Raw genomic sequence first — 21684 nt, 5'->3', positions numbered from 1 at the left:
CCACCAGGGAGGGAGGGAGAGAGGGGTTCTGAAGTTATGGACACCACCAGGGAGGGAGGGAGAGAGGAGGGGTTCTGAAGTTATGGACACCACCAGGGAGGGAGGGAGAGAGGAGGGGTTCTGAAGTTATGGACACCACCAGGGAGGGAGGGAGAGAGGAGGGGTTCTGAAGTTATGGACACCACCAGGGAGGGAGGGAGAGAGGAGGGGTTCTGAAGTTATGGACACCACCAGGGAGGGAGAGAGGGGGTTCTGAAGTTATGGACACCACCAGGGAGGGAGAGAGGGGTTCTGAAGTTGTGGACACCACCAGGGAGGGAGAGAGGGGTTCTGAAGTTATGGACACCACCAGGGAGGGAGAGAGGGGTTCTGAAGTTATGGACACCACCAGGGAGGGAGAGAGGGGTTCTGAAGTTATGGACACCACCAGGGAGGGAGAGAGGGGTTCTGAAGTTATGGACACCACCAGGGAGGGAGGGAGGGGTTCTGAAGTTATGGACACCACCAGGGGAGGGAGGAGGGGTTCTGAAGTTATGGACACCACCAGGGGAGGGAGGGAGGAGGGGTTCTGAAGTTATGGACACCACCAGGGGAGGGAGGGAGGAGGGGTTCTGAAGTTATGGACACCACCAGGGGAGGGAGGGAGGAGGGGTTCTGAAGTTATGGACACCACCAGGGGAGGGAGGGAGGAGGGGTTCTGAAGTTATGGACACCACCAGGGGAGGGAGGGAGGAGGGGTTCTGAAGTTATGGACACCACCAGGGAGGGAGGGAGGGAGGAGGTGTTCTGAAGTTATGGACACCACCAGGGGAGGGAGGGAGGAGGGGTTCTGAAGTTATGGACACCACCAGGGGAGGGAGGGAGGAGGGGTTCTGAAGTTATGGACACCACCAGGGGAGGGAGGGAGGAGGGGTTCTGAAGTTATGGACACCACCAGGGGAGGGAGGAGGGGTTCTGAAGTTATGGACACCACCAGGGAGGGAGGGAGGAGGGGTTCTGAAGTTATGGACACCACCAGGGAGGGAGGAGGGGTTCTGAAGTTATGGACACCACCAGGGAGGGAGGGGTTCTGAAGTTATGGACACCACCAGGGAGGGAGGAGGGGTTCTGAAGTTATGGACACCACCAGGGGAGGGAGGGAGGAGGGGTTCTGAAGTTATGGACACCACCAGGGGAGGGAGGGAGGAGGGGTTCTGAAGTTATGGACACCACCAGGGGAGGGAGGAGGGGTTCTGAAGTTATGGACACCACCAGGGAGGGAGGGAGAGAGGAGGGGTTCTGAAGTTATGGACACCACCAGGGAGGGAGGGAGGGAGGAGGGGTTCTGAAGTTATGGACACCACCAGGGGAGGGAGGGAGGAGGGGTTCTGAAGTTATGGACACCACCAGGGAGGGAGGGAGAGAGGAGGGGTTCTGAAGTTATGGACACCACCAGGGAGGGAGGGAGAGAGGAGGGGTTCTGAAGTTATGGACACCACGAGGGGAGGGAGGGAGGAGGGGTTCTGAAGTTATGGACACCACCAGGGGAGGGAGGGAGGAGGGGTTCTGAAGTTATGGACACCACCAGGGGAGGGAGGGAGGAGGGGTTCTGAAGTTATGGACACCACCAGGGAGGGAGGGAGGAGGGGTTCTGAAGTTATGGACACCACCAGGGAGGGAGGGAGCAAGGTAAGAGTACCAAATAGAGTAAAAGATATATCAAAACATTTCATATATATTTATATAGGACTAATAATGATCTTTTAACTATGCAAAGCAAGGAATGCCCTTATTTGTTTCAGCCTCGATTTCTACTAAGAGACAACTTTATTCAAAGAGGAGATAACTTTATTTAAAAAAGACAGGATGGACACACGCTGGGCAGGGCTTTATGGGCCTGTGATCCTGTCCAATGTGGAGTCGAGTCTCAGTGTGGCACGAATGGGGACGTGTCCAGGGGTCAGAGTGCGCGTGTGGACCAGCCTCAGCGGGAGAACGTCTTGCCCCTGAAAAGACATAAAAAAAACAGTTAGCCAGAAATCAATTAAAAAGTCTTGCCACACAGACACTTTATTGGCAGCTCGCCCTAAAGCCTTTTCTACAGAGGGCTTGGCATTACTGCTTCTAGGTTTTATTAAGTCAATGTTTTAAAGGAAAATCCTCTCGCCACGAGGTCCAAGGTAGGCTCATCGCTGGCGCTGACTAGGTGACAAACTTGTTGAAATGTTGCAGTTGAAAGAGTTGACAGCTGAAGGCAGATACAGTGCCTTCAGAAAGTATTTATACCCCTCAACTTAATCCACATATGTTGTGTTACAGCCTGAATTCAAAATCAATCTACACACAATACCCCATAATGTAAAAGTGAAAACATGCTTATTTTACAAATGATTGCAAATGTATTGAAAATGAAATACATGGGGCCTCCCGAGTGGCGCAGTGGTCTAAGGGACTGCATCACAGTGTTTGAAGAGTCACTACAGACCCGGGTTCGATCCCAGGTTGTGTTACAACCGGCCGTGACTTGGAGTCCCAAAGGGTGGCACACAATTGGCCCAGTGTTGGCCGGCTCAGGGGAGAGTTTGGCCGGGGGAGCTTTACTTGGCTCATTGCGCTCTATAGAGGCCCGGGCATCTGCAGGCTGACTGTCAGTTGAACAGTGTTTCCTCCAACACATTGGTGCAGCTGGCTTCCTGGTTAAGCGGGCAGGTGTTAAGAAGCGCTGTTTGGCGGGTCATGTTTCAGAAGACGCATGACTCGACCTTCTCCTCTCCCGAGCCCGTTGGTGAGAAAAGGGGGAGGTAAAATACAGGAAAAACATACACACAGTACCAATCAAAAGTTGGGACACTTCCAGTTATTTTATTTTTACATTTGTACTATTTTCTACATTGTAGAATAGTGAAGACATCAAAACTATGAAATAACACATATGGAATCATGTAGTAACCCCCCCCCAAAAAAGTGTTAAATAAATCAACATATATTTTAGATTTCAGATTCTTCAAAGTAGCCACCATTTGCCTTGACAGCTTTGCACACTCTTGGCATTCTCTCAACCAGCTTCATGAGGTAGTCACCTGGAATGATTTAATTAACAGATGTGCCTTGTTAAAAGTTCATTTGTGGAATTTCTTTCCTTCTTAACCCTCCTGCTGTGTTCCCGCTCTAATTGGACCGATTTACAAGTTCTCTGAAAAATGTAGTTCCTTTAATTAACCTGATTCTCATAAGGTTCCATTGTCCACACAGGGCATCTGAACACACAAAATACATGTTGATTTTCATAACATTTTGGGTGTCATTTTTTTACTTTTGTACACCTATGGTGTTCCAGGTCAAAAATGACTGGTCATTAGAAATTAATGGGTGAGACTACAATTAGTGTATACAATTGAGTTCAGGCACATGCCCGTTCATCAGATGGACACACTTCCTCTCCCAGACCCCCACATGCATGTGTGTTTGAGCACACACACACACATCTCACTCCCCTTCCTGGCTTCCATGGCAACCCCCACAGGAACCTTTCACCAACATATATAGTTGTGTATTGATATTCTAGTTGTCCCTATAACCCCCTCTTGCTTACCTATGTTGAAATGTTCTTCCTGTGAAACGCATTAAACACCACCCATGTTAATTTCTACTCTCGTCTCATGTTGGCCCCATCCGGGGGTGTCCTCGGATGGGGCCAGTGTCTCCTGACCCTTCCTGTCTCAGCCTCCAGTATTTATGCTGCAGTAGTTTATGTGTCGGGGAGCTAGGGTCAGTTTGTTATATCTGGAGTACTTCTCCTGTCCTATTCGTTGTCCTGTGTGAATCTAAGTGTGCGTTCTCTAATTCTTTCCTTCTCTCTCTTTCTTTCTCTCCCTCTCTCAGAGGACCTGAGCCCTAGGACCATGCCCCAGGACTACCTGACATGATGACTCCTTGCTGTCCCCAGTCCACCTGGCCGTACTGCTGCTCCAGTTTCAACTGTTCTGCCTTATTATTATTCGACCATGCTGGTCATTTATGAACATTTGAACATCTTGGCCATGTTCTGTTATAATCTCCACCCGGCACAGCCAGAAGAGGACTGGCCACCCCACATAGCCTGGTTCCTCTCTAGGTTTCTTCCTAGGTTTTTGCCTTTCTAGGGAGTTTTTCCTAGCCACTGCATTGCTTGCTGTTTGGGGTTTTAGGCTGGGTTTCTGTACAGCACTTTGAGATATCAGCTGATGTACGAAGGGCTTTATCAATACATTTGATTTGATGTTCTGTCCTTACATTAGTTGTATAAGTAATACAGTGTGCTATACAACAGATATCTTTCCCCCATGGGAACCACATTCTCACAAACAATCGCAACATTGTTTCAATAATATATAGAACTTCTCACAGCTTTGGTATATAAAGCTTTTTTGAGGCCTTGCTCACAATTCATTCTGTGGCAGCACAATGACCAAACGATATACTGTATGTGAGGCTCTTGATCATATCTTTCATAATGACACTGGTGAGGAGAGAATCATTGTTAAACTGACAACAAAGTAGTCTGTGATAAATAGCACAATATGTTTCATCTGAGTATTTGTTATTGTCAAAATAATCCAGACATTATGCTTTGTTAACTCAAAAAACGAGTTGTATGAGTTCAGGTCAATGAGGCCTACAGGCCATAAATAGCAAATAGAAGTTCAAAACTTCTAATGTTCACAAGAACGTAAGTTGATAAAAAGATCTAAACAACATTAGATGATAAACGTATTATTATGGAATCATATTCAGCTATAAATGGGGATGGTCATTTTGGACCAGGAACACAATTAACATGAAACGAACACAACAGGAGGGTTAATGCGCTTGAGCCAATCAGTTGTGTTGTGACAAGGTAGGGGGATATAGAGAAGATAGATCTATTATGGCAAGAACAGCTCAAATAAGCAAAGAGAAACAACAGTCCATCACTACTTTAAGACCTGAAATGTTCCGGATTGACTGACCTTCAAGAACATTGAACATTTCTTCAAGTGCAGCCACAAAAACCATCAAGCACTATGATGAAACTAGCTCTCATGAGGACCACCACAGGAAAGGAAGACCCAGCGTTACCTCTGCTGCAGAGGATAAGTTCATCAGAGTTACCATCCTCAGATTGCAGCCCAAATAAATGCTACAGAGTTCAAGTAACAGACACATTTCAACATCAACTGTTCAGAGGAGACTGCGTGAACATGGTTGAATTGCTGCAAAGAAACTACTACTAAAGGACACCAATAAGAAGAGACTTGCTTGGGCCAAGAAACACGAGCAACAGACATTAAACAGGTGGAAATCTGTCCTTTGGTCTAATGAGTCCAAATGTGAGTTTGTTTCCAACCACCGTGTCTTTGTGAGACGCAGAGTAGGTGAATGGCTGAACTCAGCAATGACTGACCTTCATGTCTTACAGTAATGATGAACTGTCATCTCTTTGCTTATTTGAGCGGTTGTAGTGCCCCAAACTTTTTTTATATTCAGGACAAAAATGTAATTGCTTTGCCACATTTATTGCAGCATTACTTCAGTGCCTTGTTACAAACAGGATGCATGTTTTGGAATATCTTTATTCTGTACAGGCTTCCTTCTTTTCACTCTGTCAATTAGGTTAGTATTGTGGAGTAACTACAATGTTGTTGATCCATCCTCATTTTGCTCCCATCACAGCCATTAAACTCTGTTTTAAAGGCACCATTGGACTCACTGTCATATCCCTGAGCAGTTTCCTTCCTCTCCGGCAACTGAGTTAGGAAGGACGCCTGTACCTTTGTAGTGACTGGGTGAATTGACACACCATCCAAAGTGTAATTAATAACTTCACCATGCTCAAAGGGATATTCAATGTCTACTTTGTACATGTTTAACCCATTTACCAATAGGTGCCGTTCTTTGTGAGGCATTGGAAAACCTCCCTGGTCTTTGTGGTTGAACCAGTGTTTGAAATTCACTGCACGACTGAGGGACCTTCTAGATAATTAATTGTATGTGGGATGTACAGAGATTAGGTAGTTATTTAAAAAAATCATGTTAAAGATTATTATAGCACACAGAGTGAGTCCATGCAACATATTATGGGACTTGCTAAGCACATGTTTACTCCTGAACTTATTTAGGCTTGCCATAACAAAGGGCTTGAATCCTTATTGACTCATGACATTTCAGCGTCATTTTTTTTCATTTAAATAATAAAAACATAATTCCACTTTGACATTATGGGGTATTGTGTGTAGGCCAGTAACATTTTTTGTGTGCAATTGAATCCATTTTAAATTCAGGCTGTAACAGAAGGTGGAAAAAGTCAAGGGGTGTGAATACTTTCAGAAGGCTCTGTAGATTAGGGCTGACAATATAGTCGACTGGTCAATTGTTTGGTTGATAGGCTGTTAGTCGACCTAGATTTCTTTAGTCGAGCAGTAGCAAAACATCATTATTTTAAATCATGGTGTACAAGACACCCGTCTGATTGGTGCCTGTCTGTGTGGACTGGTCCATTGTGGAGGGCTTGGGGATGGCACAGTCCAAGACGTGCTACTGGAATTGTATACGGTTACATTATGTAAGAACGGTGCAACACAAATAAAAAGATCATTTTATAACAAATGTGCTTTCTCCCGTTTTGGATAGTGGTCACGGTTCTGAAACTCATCAGTATGCTGTATCTACAGAAATAAGACCGATCCTACTTCTGTTGCCTGTTTGAGTGTTAAAAACCTACTGACACCGTGAGCATCAAGCCTCACATTTTTAATCTTTGCTATGCTGAAATAAAGGCTATAGACTTTCATTAGACCAGCCTCTAATATTACTTAGTGTTGTTTACACTGTTACAAATTGCCTGAAATTATATTTACAATAGCCCTCCTTTCCCTTAAATTATTATTATATTAATAACAATATGTCAGTCTATCATTAACAGGCTTAGTATAGCAGCCTTATACAACCACCATCAGACCTGTAGGCCTGAGAGCCCACCCTGTTTAGTCTTAATACCGTAACTTACATAGATCATTTTTGGCACACATAGGAAGCGCTGCGTCCATATTCGACCTAACTACCATCCTATAGGTCCTCGCTCCAACCCGGTTCCTGGAGAACTACCATCCTATAGGTCCTCTCTCCAACCCTGTTCCTGGAGAACTACCTTCCCAGCGCTCCATAACAAATTAGTCTTGATCTCCAGTATTTACTACAACTAGTCAAATTTATTCCAGACACCTGACTTCCCTTTTACCTACTGCACAACCAGTAAACATTCCCATTTGTCACGTCCTCAGCATCAATTTTGCTGTCACGTGTGTTATAGTGTTCAGAGTTTGTTAGAACCAATTTATTGATGTGACTATGATATGCTATAGGTCAGGCCCTATTGGTCACTTGCATGCAAAGCATACATGTGTCACGTAAAGAGAGCAAGGGTTGAGGGAATAAGCAATATACAGTGTTGATGTGTGGTGGTCGCTGCAGTAGGGAGGAGAGAGAGAGACAAAGGGTGTTTGTCACACAGTTGCTCAATGCCTTTTTTTTTTTAACACAGCAAGTCTGAGCCAGGCCCGGCACAATCAAATCAATTGCGGTCAGACTCCATCTAGTCATTTGTGTGTCTTAATTATTTAATCAAACAGTTCGCTTAAAGCATCAGACAAGCTCAGTACATATAGTTGATTTGATTAAAAGACATTCGATGCGTCTATATGGAAAAATAAAAATGTTGACCAATCGATTGGTCGAAAGAACAGACGACTCTTGGTCAACACACAAAAGGTCAGCACATATGGCCTTCATGCAAGAGTAAAAAAAATAGATACCACACCTTCCAACTAAATGTTGACCCAACTATGTCAACTACCGCTGACTAAATCCCAGATTGTGAAACAAGAGTACACCCCTGCTTCCTTCCACCCAGAGCGGAGCTCCCTGAGGATCAGTGGCATAGAATTCCCCGGAGTCACAGTTAAATATTCATATTTAGACAAGGCCTCTTCTGTTTCAGACAGAGAGGGGGAATGCTGATCAGATCCACAGATCCCACACAGCAATAGGGACCAAACGGAGTGTGCGAGTGAGTGGGGGGAGCGTGTAAAAATTCCACTTGAGCCCACTTCAAACAGCGCTGCTCGTGTCAAAGCAGTTCTAGTAGTACACACACAATGAACACACACAACTGTTGAAACAAGACAGCCCTCACAAACACCGTAGCCTACAGACAAGAACATTACAGGAGGGTTCTAAGGAATCTCTACAATCCATTCATTCATCAGCTGTACACACGTCCACCCTGGCTATCTCTCTCCATCTGACTGCTGTTCACCATACAGGCGCCGATGAGTGCGTGTTTGGTGTTGGTATTTAATTAAGAAAGGAATGTCGAAGTGGGCGAGGGAAGTGAAAACATTTCACACACAAAATCAAGCATTATCAGGGACAATAAGATCTGGGACATGGTGAAAGTAGCCCGTGCGCTTCAATACATAACAGATTAACTGATCTCTCTGATCTTTGAGAACAGGCTACAATCACAGGCACACACAGCAGGGTGAACTTCCCATATGACTTGTTTTAAAGGACAGACGTGTCCTACAGGCAGTGCTGCTAGAGTCAACGTTAGGTCACCCACATCCCAGTGAACCCAATGGCTGGCAGTGGAATAAGTCAGACCTGGGTCCAAATAGTATGTTCATTTTCTCAAATACTTTGAGCGTTTTGCTCAAGCATTGGCTGGAGTGCCAGGAGGGCGGGGCATGCACTTTTGGGACTATTCCATTAGTTCCAGGCTTGCTCAATCAAGCACAGTCCAGGTATGGGATAATATTTTAAAAGCATCTGAGAGTAGGTGTGCTGATCTAGGATCCCCTCCCACATAAACATGTAATACTATCCATAGTGAGCCAAAAGGCTAAACTGATCCTAGATCAGCACTCCAACGCTGGCGTGCAGAGCAGCAGTAACTTACGACATGGTCTTCATCTCCTTCTTCTCAGCGTCGGGTCGAGCCCTGTTCAACACCTTGAGGAAGTCAGAAGTCTTAGCCCTCATACGTGTGTGGATGTAGGCCTGGAAGGAGGAGGGGGGGGGAGACATACCTTAATACATACCTACTGAACCAACAGCTCACTGACACGCATTAATTGACCTCAACTCATACCAGGCAGGAATCTGAAAAGCACATATTTACACGCCCGTAACTGTTTATGATGGAAAGCCCATCAGATACCTTTATGATCACAGACTGCAGGGTTTTACCATGCTAGTGCTGGTAAAGTTATTCCCTCAACCCTTACTTAATCTATGTCCAGAAAACTGTTCCTTTACATGGTAGTGCAGGTATGGTAGGGCCCTAGTAAGGGCAATAGTTAGTGCTCATCAAGGAGCACTATAATGGGTAGTGCAGGTATAGTAGTGTCCTAGTTTGGGCAGTGCAGAAGTTACTAATAGGGTCCTAGTTAGTATACTAGTTAGGGAAGTCACCTTGGAGCACTTTATGTGGTAGTGCAGGTAGTCCCTGAAGGTGTGGATGAGGTTGATGGTGTTGTCTCTGGCGTTGGCGTTGGTGTGACGTGGGAACAGGACTGAGAGGACAGGAGAAATAACACACATTACCACAAAGACATTGGAATTAGGCTGATGACTGACCTGATATTCAAGCTAATGTTTGTTTATGATCATCCACTGACTACTTTCTATCATGTCACTAGCGTTGGGAAACGACTAATTAATTGCATGTCTAGTTGAAGTAAAAGTAAAAAATATATATTTAATGGTCACACAATTCAGCTCTAGGCACCATCTTGTACAGTAAACCCATGTAATTCCCAGGAAGGCCCAACATCCCATTTGGAAGATTCCAGGAATCAGAATAGAATAAGCAGAAAACCTGGTTGGAAGATTCTGGATTTTCTGGAAAACCTGGGAATGGTTGGTACAGACCGAAGGTGATGTAGCCGATGTTGTCTCCAACGGCGGCGTCAGTGTCCTTCAGCTCCAGGGGCGGCTCCCGGTGGCTGAACAGAACCTGGGGGGCAGTGTGACTAGCTCGCCGACCCTCCTTAAACTCCTACACACAGAGAGCAACACAGACCGTGAGACACATACAGAGAGCGACACACACTAAGTTTGTCCATGACAAATACCTAATACTGTAGAGAGCAAATAAGATATTTCATAAATCATTTGCACAGACATGGAGGTGATGGGGTTTCTGCATTACGGTAGTGAACTACCTTTAGGCAACAGTGCAAAGATACTTTGGCAACCTTTCTCCTTTTCACAACCATATGGACATACATACTGTATTGTAAATTACATCGCTTTGTACCGTACATAGTGGTGCCAAGCTCATTTTAATCATGTGAGAGGCGGTTCCTGTTAAGGGTGATAAACTGGAGTAGGGATGCACGATATATCAGTGAACATATCGGAATCGGCCAATAGTAGCTAAAAATGGCAGCATCGACCCAATATTTCTAGTTTAACGCCGATGTGCAATACCCATGTCAAAGCTGACGTGCATACCTATAACGTAGGTAGCTGACGTGCATACCTATAACGTAGGTACATGATGTAAGAACCTTTCAGCGAGACTACTCAAAGGCCAAATCCATTATCGGCAAGAATGGAATTCATTGCCCTTGACAACCGTTCTCTGGCGTGGGTGATGTTGGCTTTCACCGACTGGTCGAGAACCGGTACATACTACAGAGTGTGCTATTTTTCAGATGTTGCCCTACCGGAGTTACACAGCAATAGAGTCACTGCTATTAGCTTCACGACTGACATTTGGACTAGCGATATCAGCCCCATGAGCATGCCGACCCCATGGGTCGACGAGGATGTCGTAATGTGGAAAGTCATATTTCATGCTCATGAATGTGCTGGTTGTCATACTGCTGCTGCCATTTCAATGGCATTTGATAATATGTTTGAAACATGGAAACATGAACACAGTAGCTAGCTCCATTCAAAACAACTGACTGGAGAAATAAGCTGATCAACTGCAGCCGTGATGCCCTCTGTCACGGCATTGAAACGCCTGCTCAACAAAACTGCCCACACAGGCTGTGAACAAGCGAGTCGGTGGCATTCTCTTTACTGTGTCGGCCACCATGCTCGATGCTATGTACAAGGATCTCTACCTCGATGCAGACAAGAGACAGGGGTTTACGTGAAATGTTACATACACAGCTGGACAAGATGGAAACAGTGACAGTGACAGTGCGCACCGAGGAAGAGAGGCCACGGACAGACAGAGCTGGACAAGATGGAAACAGAGACAGTGACAGTGTGCACCGAGGAAGAGAGGCCACGGACAGACAGAGCTGGACAAGATGGAAACAGACACAGTGACAGTGTGCACCGAGGAAGAGAGGCCACGGACAGACAGAGCTGGACAAGATGGAAACAGAGACAGTGACAGTGTGCACCGAGGAAGAGAGGCCACGGACAGACAGAGCTGGACAAGATGGAAACAGACACAGTGACAGTGTGCACCGAGGAAGAGAGGCCACGGACAGACAGAGCTGGACAAGATGGAAACAGACACAGTGACAGTGTGCACCGAGGAAGAGAGGCCATGGACAGACAGAGCTGGACAAGATGGAAACAGACACAGTGACAGTGTGCACCGAGGAAGAGAGGCCACGGACAGACAGAGCTGGACAAGATGGAAACAGAGACAGTGACAGTGTGCACCGAGGAAGAGAGGCCACGGACAGACAGAGCTGGACAAGATGGAAACAGACACAGTGACAGTGTGCACCGAGGAAGAGAGGCCACGGACAGACAGAGCTGGACAAGATGGAAACAGACACAGTGACAGTGTGCACCGAGGAAGAGAGGCCATGGACAGACAGAGCTGGACAAGATGGAAACAGACACAGTGACAGTGTGCACCGAGGAAGAGAGGCCACGGACAGACAGAGCTGGACAAGATGGAAACAGACACAGTGACAGTGTGCACCGAGGAAGAGAGGCCACGGACAGACAGAGCTGGACAAGATGGAAACAGACACAGTGACAGTGTGCACCGAGGAAGAGAGGCCACGGACAGACAGAGCTGAAACTTCACTGCTTTACATGTATGATGAAATTCTGGTTGAGAATGAGACGACTGAACATATGAACAGCAAGTAAGTGAAAGAAATTAGGTTTGATTATGTTTTACTGGTAATGGCATGCCAAATTTGTACGTACATGCCAATTTTTTAAACTTTTGCCAGTGTGGTAACCTTTATTTAACTAGGCAAGTCAGTTAATTAAGAACAAATTGTTATTTACAATGACAGCCAAAACCGGACGACACTGGGCCAATTGTGCGCCGCCCTACGGGACTCCCAATCACGGCCGGATGTGATACAGCCTGGTTTCGAACCAGGGACTGCAGTGCCTTAGACCGCTGCTTGCATGTGTGTGTTATCTATTTAACTGTACTAGAATGCTTAAAAGGCCGCTAAAAGGTTAAATATCGGTATTGGTGTTTTTTTTGGCAAGGAAAATATTGGATATCGGTATCGGCCAAAAATGTCATACATCACTACTTGAGAGAGAAATATTGTTTTACCTGCATGAACACTTTCCCAAGGATGACATCATCATCGTCTTTGAACACAGTGCTGAACACCACTGTCACTCTGTCCTTCTTGGCCTCCAGATACCTGAGGACAAACAGAAACATGTCAACAACCAGTAGTCAACTTGGTGACATGGAATACTGGCAGTAAAAAAAAAAAAGGTTTCTTGGATTAAAAAATATATACAGTACCAGTCAAAGGTTTAGACACCTACTCATTCAAGAGTTTCTTTATTTTCTACATTGTAGAATAATAGTGAAGACATCAAAAATATTAAATAACACACATGGAATCATGTAGTAAGCAAAAAGTGTTAAACAAATCAAAATATATTTGATATGGGAGATTCTTCAAAGTAGCCACCCTTTGCCTTGATGCCCAGCTTCATGAGGTAGTCACCTGGAATGCATTTAAATTAACAGGTGTGCTTTGTTAAAAGTTAATTTGTGGAATTTCTTTCCTTCTTAATGCTTTTGAGCCAATCGGTTGTGTTGTGACAAGATAGGGGTGGTATACAGAGGATAGCCCTATTTGGTAAAAGACCAAGTCCATATTATGGCAAGAGCAGCTCAAATAAGCAAAGAGAAACAACAGTCCATCATTACTTTAAGACATGGAGGTCAGTCAATATGGACATTTAAACTTTGAAAGTTTCTTCAAGCGTAGTCGCAAAAACTATCAAGCGCTATGATGAAACTGGCTCTCATGAGAACCGCCACAGGAAAGGAAGACCCAAAGTTACCTCTGCTGCAGAGGATAAAATCATTACAGTTACCAGCCTCAGATTGCAGCCAAAATAAGTGATTCAGCATTCAAGTAACAGACACATTTCAACATCAACTGTTCAGAGGAGACTGCGTGAATCAGGCCTTCATGGTTGAATTTCTGCAAAGAAACCACTACTAAAGGACACCAATAAGAAGAAAGCCTTGAATGAGTAGGTGTTTTTAAAGCTTGACCGGTAGTGTGTGTGATTGAGATATACATACACACTTATTCAATGTGTTTTTAGGGGCTATAGCAGTAAAGGCAAAATTCTATATTTTAACAAGTAATTGTTTTGATACCTACAGGGGTCCTAAAATTCCAAATCAAATAGCTAAATGATCTATGTCATGACCACCTTAAAACAATTCCATGTTTTAGAAGAACCCCCCCCACCCAAAGCCTCAGACTTTTAGTGGTCAACAACAAATAGCATCCTTGTTTTGTCTATGGTTACTTCTATACATTTTCATCCAGGCAGTGCAGCAGCCACCTACATGGACTCGTCGTCTCTGTAGTGGACCACGGCCCTCTTCTCTCCCTCCTTGCCCTCCTCCTGGAACTTGAAGTATTTCTCAAATACAGAGGCAAAGCAGTTCCTCTTCAGCATGCCCGCCTGGTGGATCACTTCCTCCTTGTTGGCCGGGACCGCATCCAGGTCAAAGAGCAGGGACACGTTATAGCCTAGGAGACAGCCAATTACAGACAAGATCAGCTATTGTTCGATATAATGATTAAATCGCTAGAAACCTTCTTAGGAAGAGGTTTACTAACTGTGACAAGGTGTCAATCTGAGGGGAATTGGGGTCAAAACTGGCCTATAGCAAATGACAATACTAATAAAACCAAAATTCTTCAGACTTTCCAACAAAGTAAACTATTAAGCAAAAAAACGAACAACGTTTTGGCCTAATTGCAAAGCGTTAGACCTGGTGCCAACCAAAGACAGCCACATACAGTATCTCAGTCCCAGCTAGGTAGTGGGACAGCCACATACAGTATCTCAGTCCCAGCTAGGTGGTGGGACAGCCACATACAGTATCTCAGTCCCAGCTAGGTGGTGGGACAACCACATACAGTATCTCAGTCCCAGCTAGGTGGTGGGACAGCCACATACAGTATCTCAGTCCCAGCTAGGTGGTGGGACAGCCACATACAGTATCTCAGTCCCAGCTAGGTGGTGGGACAGCCACATACAGTATCTCAGTCCCAGCTAGGTGGTGGGACAACCACATACAGTATCTCAGTCCCAGCTAGGTGGTGGGACAACCACATACAGTATCTCAGTCCCAGCTAGGTGGTGGGACAGCCACATACAGTATCTCAGTCCCAGCTAGGTGGTGGGACAGCCACATACAGTATCTCAGTCCCAGCTAGGTAGTGGGACAGCCACATACAGTATCTCAGTCCCAGCTAGGTGGTGGGACAGCCACATACAGTATCTCAGTCCCAGCTAGGTGGTGGGACAGCCACATACAGTATCTCAGTCCCAGCTAGGTGGTGGGACAGCCACATACAGTATCTCAGTCCCAGCTAGGTGGTGGGACAGCCACATACAGTATCTCAGTCCCAGCTAGGTGGTGGGACAACCACATACAGTATCTCAGTCCCAGCTAGGTGGTGGGACAGCCACATACAGTATCTCAGTCCCAGCTAGGTGGTGGGACAGCCACATACAGTATCTCAGTCCCAGCTAGGTGGTGGGACAGCCACATACAGTATCTCAGTCCCAGCTAGGTAGTGGGACAACCACATACAGTATCTCAGTGAGAGTACATTTTTCCCGAATAAAGTAGCTATCAGCGAAGTCAGTGGTAGTAATATAAGTGTGGGTGTTGGACCTCCGTAAGGGATAGGCTATATGACACGCTGTCGATAATTCTCTGAGTAGTTAGGAGTCATTAACACGGTGACAGTGGAAACCTACATAGGGAGAGTGGACCGTAGTTACGTAATACTTACACGCCTCGGGTGAAACCAGGAAGTTCCCATAGACCCGCTTCAGCAGCTGAAAGGAGGGAGGGATTTGGTGTGTTATTATGGGCAGAAACAGATAAATGCCCCGACGGAGTCCGACACCAGCTATGCAACATCAGAGAGCCAGAGTGGACTGGTAGAGGTGGATGTCTCAGGGTAGATAATGGTAAGGGGAGATCATAAGCCTTCCCCTAAAACAACGGTTACCCATCAATGTGGAATCACTGGAATGCAGCCCGAGTTCTGAACAAAAAAGGCAATATGCAAATCCAGCGTACACATGTCAAAACAGATGACATAACTTCTATTATAAGAAGATGTACTGCAACTCTGTTTCCTTTACAGTAAAATTGCAAGAGTGCACCATTGTGACACATGTATTTATGTATTGTGTAAATCTATTATGTAACACGTGAAGCGGAACATTTCTACACGAATATGTTTTTTTTGTTGTGGGTTAGTGAAGAAAGGTGACAAGGTGTACCAAATTTACACTTAGTGACTGAAAAGGACAGGGCTTGATTAGTTGAACATGTTCTCACAAGGCCACTGTTTGCAGTAGTTAAACTAGCTTTCTATACCACTACAATGAAGAACGGAGCTGGCAGTAGGACACAAGGCAATGAAGATAGACAGGACTGGGACATGATTTGGTCCTTTAAAAACACACCACTGTGCAGCAAGTGATATAGGTGTTCCTTTCCACAGCTCTTTCCCTCCATGATCTTCAAGTGCTCGACAGGTAAAAGCAATACTGTTAAAACCTATCCAGTCCTTTGATTCAGTAGTGCTCACAGAGAGTAAGAAAACAAGGACTGGTAGACTACAGGAAAGCAGTCATGGTGTTCATTAGGCAACATTTAGCTGTCTCAGTCAGCACTTCCTCCTTATAGGGTGAGTCATAAAGCACTTCCTGTTTCTATAAGAAACCACTGCTGCTGCTTTCTTCCATACATGGTGAGGATGTACAAAGCCCTGACATCCTGCTTTACAGACATTTCTCCTTTTTCACATGAAATAAAACATCTACTCTGACACACATTTTAAAATACAATTGAAGCTATGATGAGTGCCATGGGTTAGTTTACAAGCATTACATTTTTGTAATTTAGCAGACACTCTTATACAGAGCAACTTACAGTAGTGAAGGCATACATTTTCATCCTTAAAATATATATACACGTGACTCGCTGTATGTCGCACGTCACTACTTCACAGGACTGCCATTTGAATGTAAACTTTTTATCAACATTTAAAAACAATTTTTTTACAAGAAATGCATTCTGGAAGAATGCCTTAATTACAAACTTGTTGGTCATATGTAAAAACAAATAAAGTTGTTAAATTACGAGCCTAGTTGGTTTAGTCATGGAAAGATAGAGCATCCTTCCTGCTAGCAATGATTGGCTGAGAAAAGGAGTGGGGTGGACATGCTGCGAGACAAGTTCGGATTGGTCTGCCATGTAGTATGCTTCTGTCTATAATATGAGCTGGTCAGTATGTGTAGGTAATCCTTTTTAATGCTGATAAAAAAAAGAGAAAACAAAAGCTATCAGGTAGTAGAACTGCATAAGTGTTGCTCTCCTCTTTCTGGAGGACTGAGTTCTGAAATCAATGGAATTAGAGTATGATATCTAAGGAGAAAATTCTGGCATTTGATTGCAAATATGCAGAGGGAGTCCAAAAGTAAAATCTTTGGTTATTTAATACATAGCCTCACATGTGAATCATTAAAGAGATGGGTGGGGCTAAAGCTTAAAAGGGTGTGAATGATGCTGAATGGGTGTAGACAAAGCTCTCCAGTAGGTACCAAATAATTCAAGGGCCATTTTCTCAAAAGTGAGGTCACATGTTTATCAACTGTTGGGGAATAATCATAATTAGTTGGTAACATAGGTAAGATGTTTTATATTCATCATATGTTTGTAAGTTATTTCTCATCAGAATGTGTTTGTATAATACTGTGGCGGGGTTGCAGTATCTGTTCTATGTCAAGACTAAGTTACTTGGGCCGTAGAGAGGGGAGAGGTCAAGCGTGTATCTCTTGGCTCCACAATGTCTGTGTGCCAGTAAATGTGTCTCTGTGATCTTGTCAAGATAGGATGGATTTGATATATGGCTGTTGATATGGAGGATTTGTTTATGGTTCTGAGTTTGAGAAAAGAAAATAGTTTAGGAGACAAAGCTGAACGATAAATTATGCCAATGCTGTCTGGCGATGTGTGTCTTTTGCTATTAAAGGATCTCAGTTGCAATGTGTAAGGGACTCTCAGAGAATTCATTGATAGACACTGAATTCATCTGAGAGTCACAGGGTTGTGATGGAGCTCATAATTAAAGATGGACTTTGTGATAACTAACTGACTTGTGTGTGGTTTGCTCTCATGATTTGGTAAATACCGGAAATTTCCACGACAACTTTCAAAACAGAATTACTTTCCCAATGTTCCTCAGCTGTAGTGTATGATATACCATTTTCTAGTGCGGAGTCTCTACCTTTATCCAATGTAAAAAAAACAATTTCAAATTTGGATACATAAGACCGAATCGAGCCGGTCGGTCACATATACTGGTCCCCCATGGGAATTGAACCCACAACCCTGGCGTTGCAAGCGCCATGCTCTACAACTGAGCTACACGGGACATATCTGTAGATTGAATGAAGGGCAAGGGAGGTACAGATGCTTGTGTGTATGTCACCTCATCAGCTCCGTGCTCCTGCAGCTCCTTGTAGAACTTAAGGGAGATGCTGACCATCAGCTTGGTCTTGTCCCCATCGGGGTTGGAGATGTGGTAGAGGACACCATCAAAATCTACAGTTCAGAGAAAAGCCATCAGTTACAAACAAGCACCCACCTGGACACCTGAAAATAGCATAATATTGTTAAAACTGCATGCTACTGCATGGAAATATTAACACTAGTCCTTAACTCACCTGCAAATGTCACCTCCACTGCCTCTGGTTTAGTCCTACAAATAGAGGATTATATGTCAAATATGTATGAAACTGAATACATGATAATATAACAAATTCGGCCATGTTTTGTTGAGTAGTTAACTACAGACAACACCTAATTTCCTGCCAGTATAATAATATTCTGCAGCAGCAGTTACCATGTTGGCATATTTGTGTAAAAGCATTTTGGTTTTCGAGCAACTTGCAATTGTATTTCAAGAAACCACTCCTTGGGGTTTAGAAGTTGTCTATAACAGCAGTTCCTCTCCCCAGAGAGTTGTACTGACATGACCCAACTTGGGGATGCTGGAATGCGGAAGAGGCCAACAAAGCGATGGCTAATATATTGCTAGTAGCTATCTAGTCTGATTATTCTCTATTCATTTCCTGAATTGAACGACTCTAGCTAATACAAGGTTAATCCATAACGATACATTCTCTTTCTCAATTCAAAGCAAACTAGTTAGCTACTATACCATGAACTAGAAAAGCAGGTTCCCTTTTACTGCGGTGATTAGCATAGCAGCCAGTGATAGGTATAGTTAGCTAGCTAATAACACGGTTAGACATATTTTATGTGAAAGCCACCATCATAATTGAAAAATTGGCAGTTCATTGGGACAATAAATGAGAGGATGCCGACAAGCACACGTAAACTAGAGTTCGCTTAGCGTTACCCCCTTATTGGGGCTAGACAGTTATTAGATTGGCTTCACCTGCCCAGCTAGCCAAAGCTAACCAGTGACAGACACACCCCATTATTCCGGCTAAGCGATGCCTCTTGCAGTGGCGCGTGCCTCTTTATTCAATTAAACCAGAATATTACTGTACGTGTCAAATCTATCGTCACTGTTCTGTCAATTCCTCCAGCCGCACATTTTCCATCCATCATTCGTTGTCGAGCAAATCATACCGGCTACTGTTAGCTATTCGGTAGCTAGCAAGCTAGTCTGGAACAATGATTTCTCACCCATTGGATGCACCGTCAAATTTCAACGTCAGCGTCTCTTCTATAATCCGGTTGTTGATTTCTAGCAGAATCATTGCAGCAGACTGGGGAATACGTTTAAATCGAAATATATATATTTTTTAGATGCTTAGGCTTCTTTGTGTCAAATTCTGCAAATGTTTCTTCCCTGACAGACCGCTTCCGCCGAGTCCTCCGTCTGTCGGCTCTTCCGCTTATTTCATTCCGGACCCCAAAGCAAGGTTGCTCACAGCACTGCCTGTAAGATTGTGGCTGATATTGGTCTAGATATAAAATGTACACACTGATTGCTTCAATTTTTTTAAATTATAACCTGGGTGGTTCGAGCCCTGAATGCTGATTGGTGAAAGCCGTGGTATATCACACCGTATACAACGAGTATGACAAAACATTTATTTTTAACGCTCTAATGACATTGGTAACCAGTTTATAAAAGCAATAAGGCACCTCGGGTGTTTGTGGTACATGGCCAATATACCACAGCTAAGGGCTGTAACCAGAAACTCCACGTTGCATTGTGCATAAGAACAGCCAGATACCACACCCCCTCGGGCCTTATTGCTTAATTAAATAACTGCTCACCTTCATTGTGTGTTTTTGTCAGATAACAAAACACATTTAAATCGTTCATGGTTCCTTCTTATTCCTAGTAATAGACCAACCACAAGTTTGTAATGTAGTAGGATATGTAATGCATATATTAAATATACTGTATATATATACAGTATCAGTCAAACGTTTGGAAACACCTACTCATTCAATGGTTTTTCTTTATATTTACTATTTTTTTGTAGAATAATAGTGAAGACATCAACAATATTAAATAACACATATGGAATCATGTAGTAACCAAAAAACTGTTAAACAAATCAAAATATTTTATATTTGAGATTCTTCAAAGTAGCCACCCTTTGCCTTGATGACAGCTTTACACACTCTTGGAATTCTCTCAACCAGCTTCATGAGTCACCTGGAATGCATTTAAATTAATTTGTGTAATTACTGCACTTGAGCCAATCAGTTGTATTGTGACAAGGTAGGGGTGGTATACAGAAGATAGCGCTATTTGGTAAAAGACCAAGTCCATATTATGGCAAGAGCAGCTCAAATAAGCAAAGAGAAACGGCAGTCCATCATTACTTCAAGACACGAAGGTCAGTCACTGCGGAACATTTCAAGATTTTGAAAGTTTCTTCAAGTGCAGTTACAAGAAAGGAAGATCCAGAGTTACCTCTACTGCAGAGGATAAGTTCATTAGAGTTAACTGCACCTCAGATTGCAGGCCAAATAAATGCTTCACAGAGTTCAAGTAACAGACACGTCTCAACATCAACTGTTCAGAGGAGACTGCATGAATCAGGCCTTCATGGTTGAATTGCTGCAAAGAAACCACTACTAAAGGACACCAATAAGAAGAGACTTGCTTGGGCCAAGAAACATGAGCAATGGACAGTAGACCGGTGGAAATCTGTCCTTTGGTCTGATGTGTCCAAATTTGAGATGTTTGGTTCCAACCGCCGTGTCTTTGTTAGACGCAGAGTAGGTGAACGGATGATCTCCGCATGTGTGGTTCCCACCGTGAAGCATGGAGGAGGATGTGTGATGGTGTGGGGGTGCTTTGCTGGTGACCCTTTACCTGCTTAAATAGCCGACCAATCAGCATGTTACCAACCCGTAGTAAACTTCTGGAAAAAGACTTTCAGCACGCATATAGGGAAGGACATTCAACAAGCACAGCACTTACACAAATGACTGATGATTGGCTGAGTGAAATTGATGATCACAATATTGTAGGGGGCTGTCTTGTTTGACTTCAGTCCAGCTTTTGACATTATCGAGCATAGTTTGCTGCTGGAAAAACACAAGTGTTTTGGCTTTACACCCCCTGCTATAATGTGGATAAAGAGTTACTTGTCTAACAGAACACAGAGGGTGTTCTTTAATGGAAGCCTCTCAAGCACAATCAAGGTAGAATCATGAATTCCCCAGTATAGCTGTTTAGGCCCCTTGCTTTTTTCAATCTTTACTAATGACATGCCACTGGCTTTGAGTAAGGTCATTGTGTCTATGTATGTGGATGACTCAACACTATACACGTCAGCTACTACAGCAACTGAAATGACTGCAACACTTAACAAAAAGCTGCAGTTAGTTTCAGAATGGGTAGCAAGGAATAAGTTAGTCCTAAATATTTCCAAAACTAAAAGCATTGTATTTGGGACAAATCATTCACTAAACCCTAAATCTCAACTACATCTTGAAAATGAATAATGTGGAAATTGAGCAAATTGATGTAACTAATCTGCTTGAAGTAACCCAGGATTGTAAACTGTCACGGTCAAAACATATTGATACAACAGTAGCTAAGATGGGGAGAGGTCTGTCCATAATATTTATTTATTTATTTTTATTTCACCTTTATTTAACCAGGT

The 21684-nt window shown here is 43.9% G+C and overlaps 1 protein-coding gene across 1 annotated transcript; it reads right to left on the bottom strand.

The window, feature by feature from the left end:
- Positions 1-1613: 1613 nt before the first annotated feature.
- LOC109884191 (actin-related protein 2/3 complex subunit 2-B) lies at positions 1614-19736 on the bottom strand. The gene is made up of 10 exons (XM_031792840.1): positions 19235-19736; positions 18244-18278; positions 18009-18121; positions 15294-15339; positions 13829-14015; positions 12557-12650; positions 9928-10054; positions 9469-9569; positions 8954-9054; positions 1614-1985 (listed from the first exon to the last, which is right to left on the bottom strand). The coding sequence occupies exons 1-10, from the start codon at positions 19306-19308 to the stop codon at positions 1964-1966; spliced, it is 900 nt and encodes a 299-aa protein (XP_031648700.1). The 5' UTR covers positions 19309-19736; the 3' UTR covers positions 1614-1963.
- Positions 19737-21684: the final 1948 nt, after the last annotated feature.

The sequence above is a fragment of the Oncorhynchus kisutch genome, linkage group LG16 (genome assembly GCF_002021735.2).
Source record: "Oncorhynchus kisutch isolate 150728-3 linkage group LG16, Okis_V2, whole genome shotgun sequence".
NCBI lineage: Eukaryota > Metazoa > Chordata > Actinopteri > Salmoniformes > Salmonidae > Oncorhynchus > Oncorhynchus kisutch.
Note: the sequence above shows the minus strand (reverse complement) of the source record. Positions and strands in the feature narration are given on the sequence as shown.

Bases quoted from the DNA above. Each gene is read 5' to 3' on its own strand.
- LOC109884191 (XM_031792840.1), bottom strand. From the start codon at position 19,308: ATGATTCTGCTAGAAATCAACAACCGGATTATAGAAGAGACGCTGACG. The intron at 18,279-19,234 runs GTGAGAAATCAT...CTCTATTTGTAG, and splicing joins TTTGACGGTGCATCCAATGG to GACTAAACCAGAGGCAGTGG. The intron at 14,016-15,293 runs GTAAGTATTACG...GCTGTCTCCTAG, and splicing joins CCTGGTTTCACCCGAGGCGT to GCTATAACGTGTCCCTGCTC.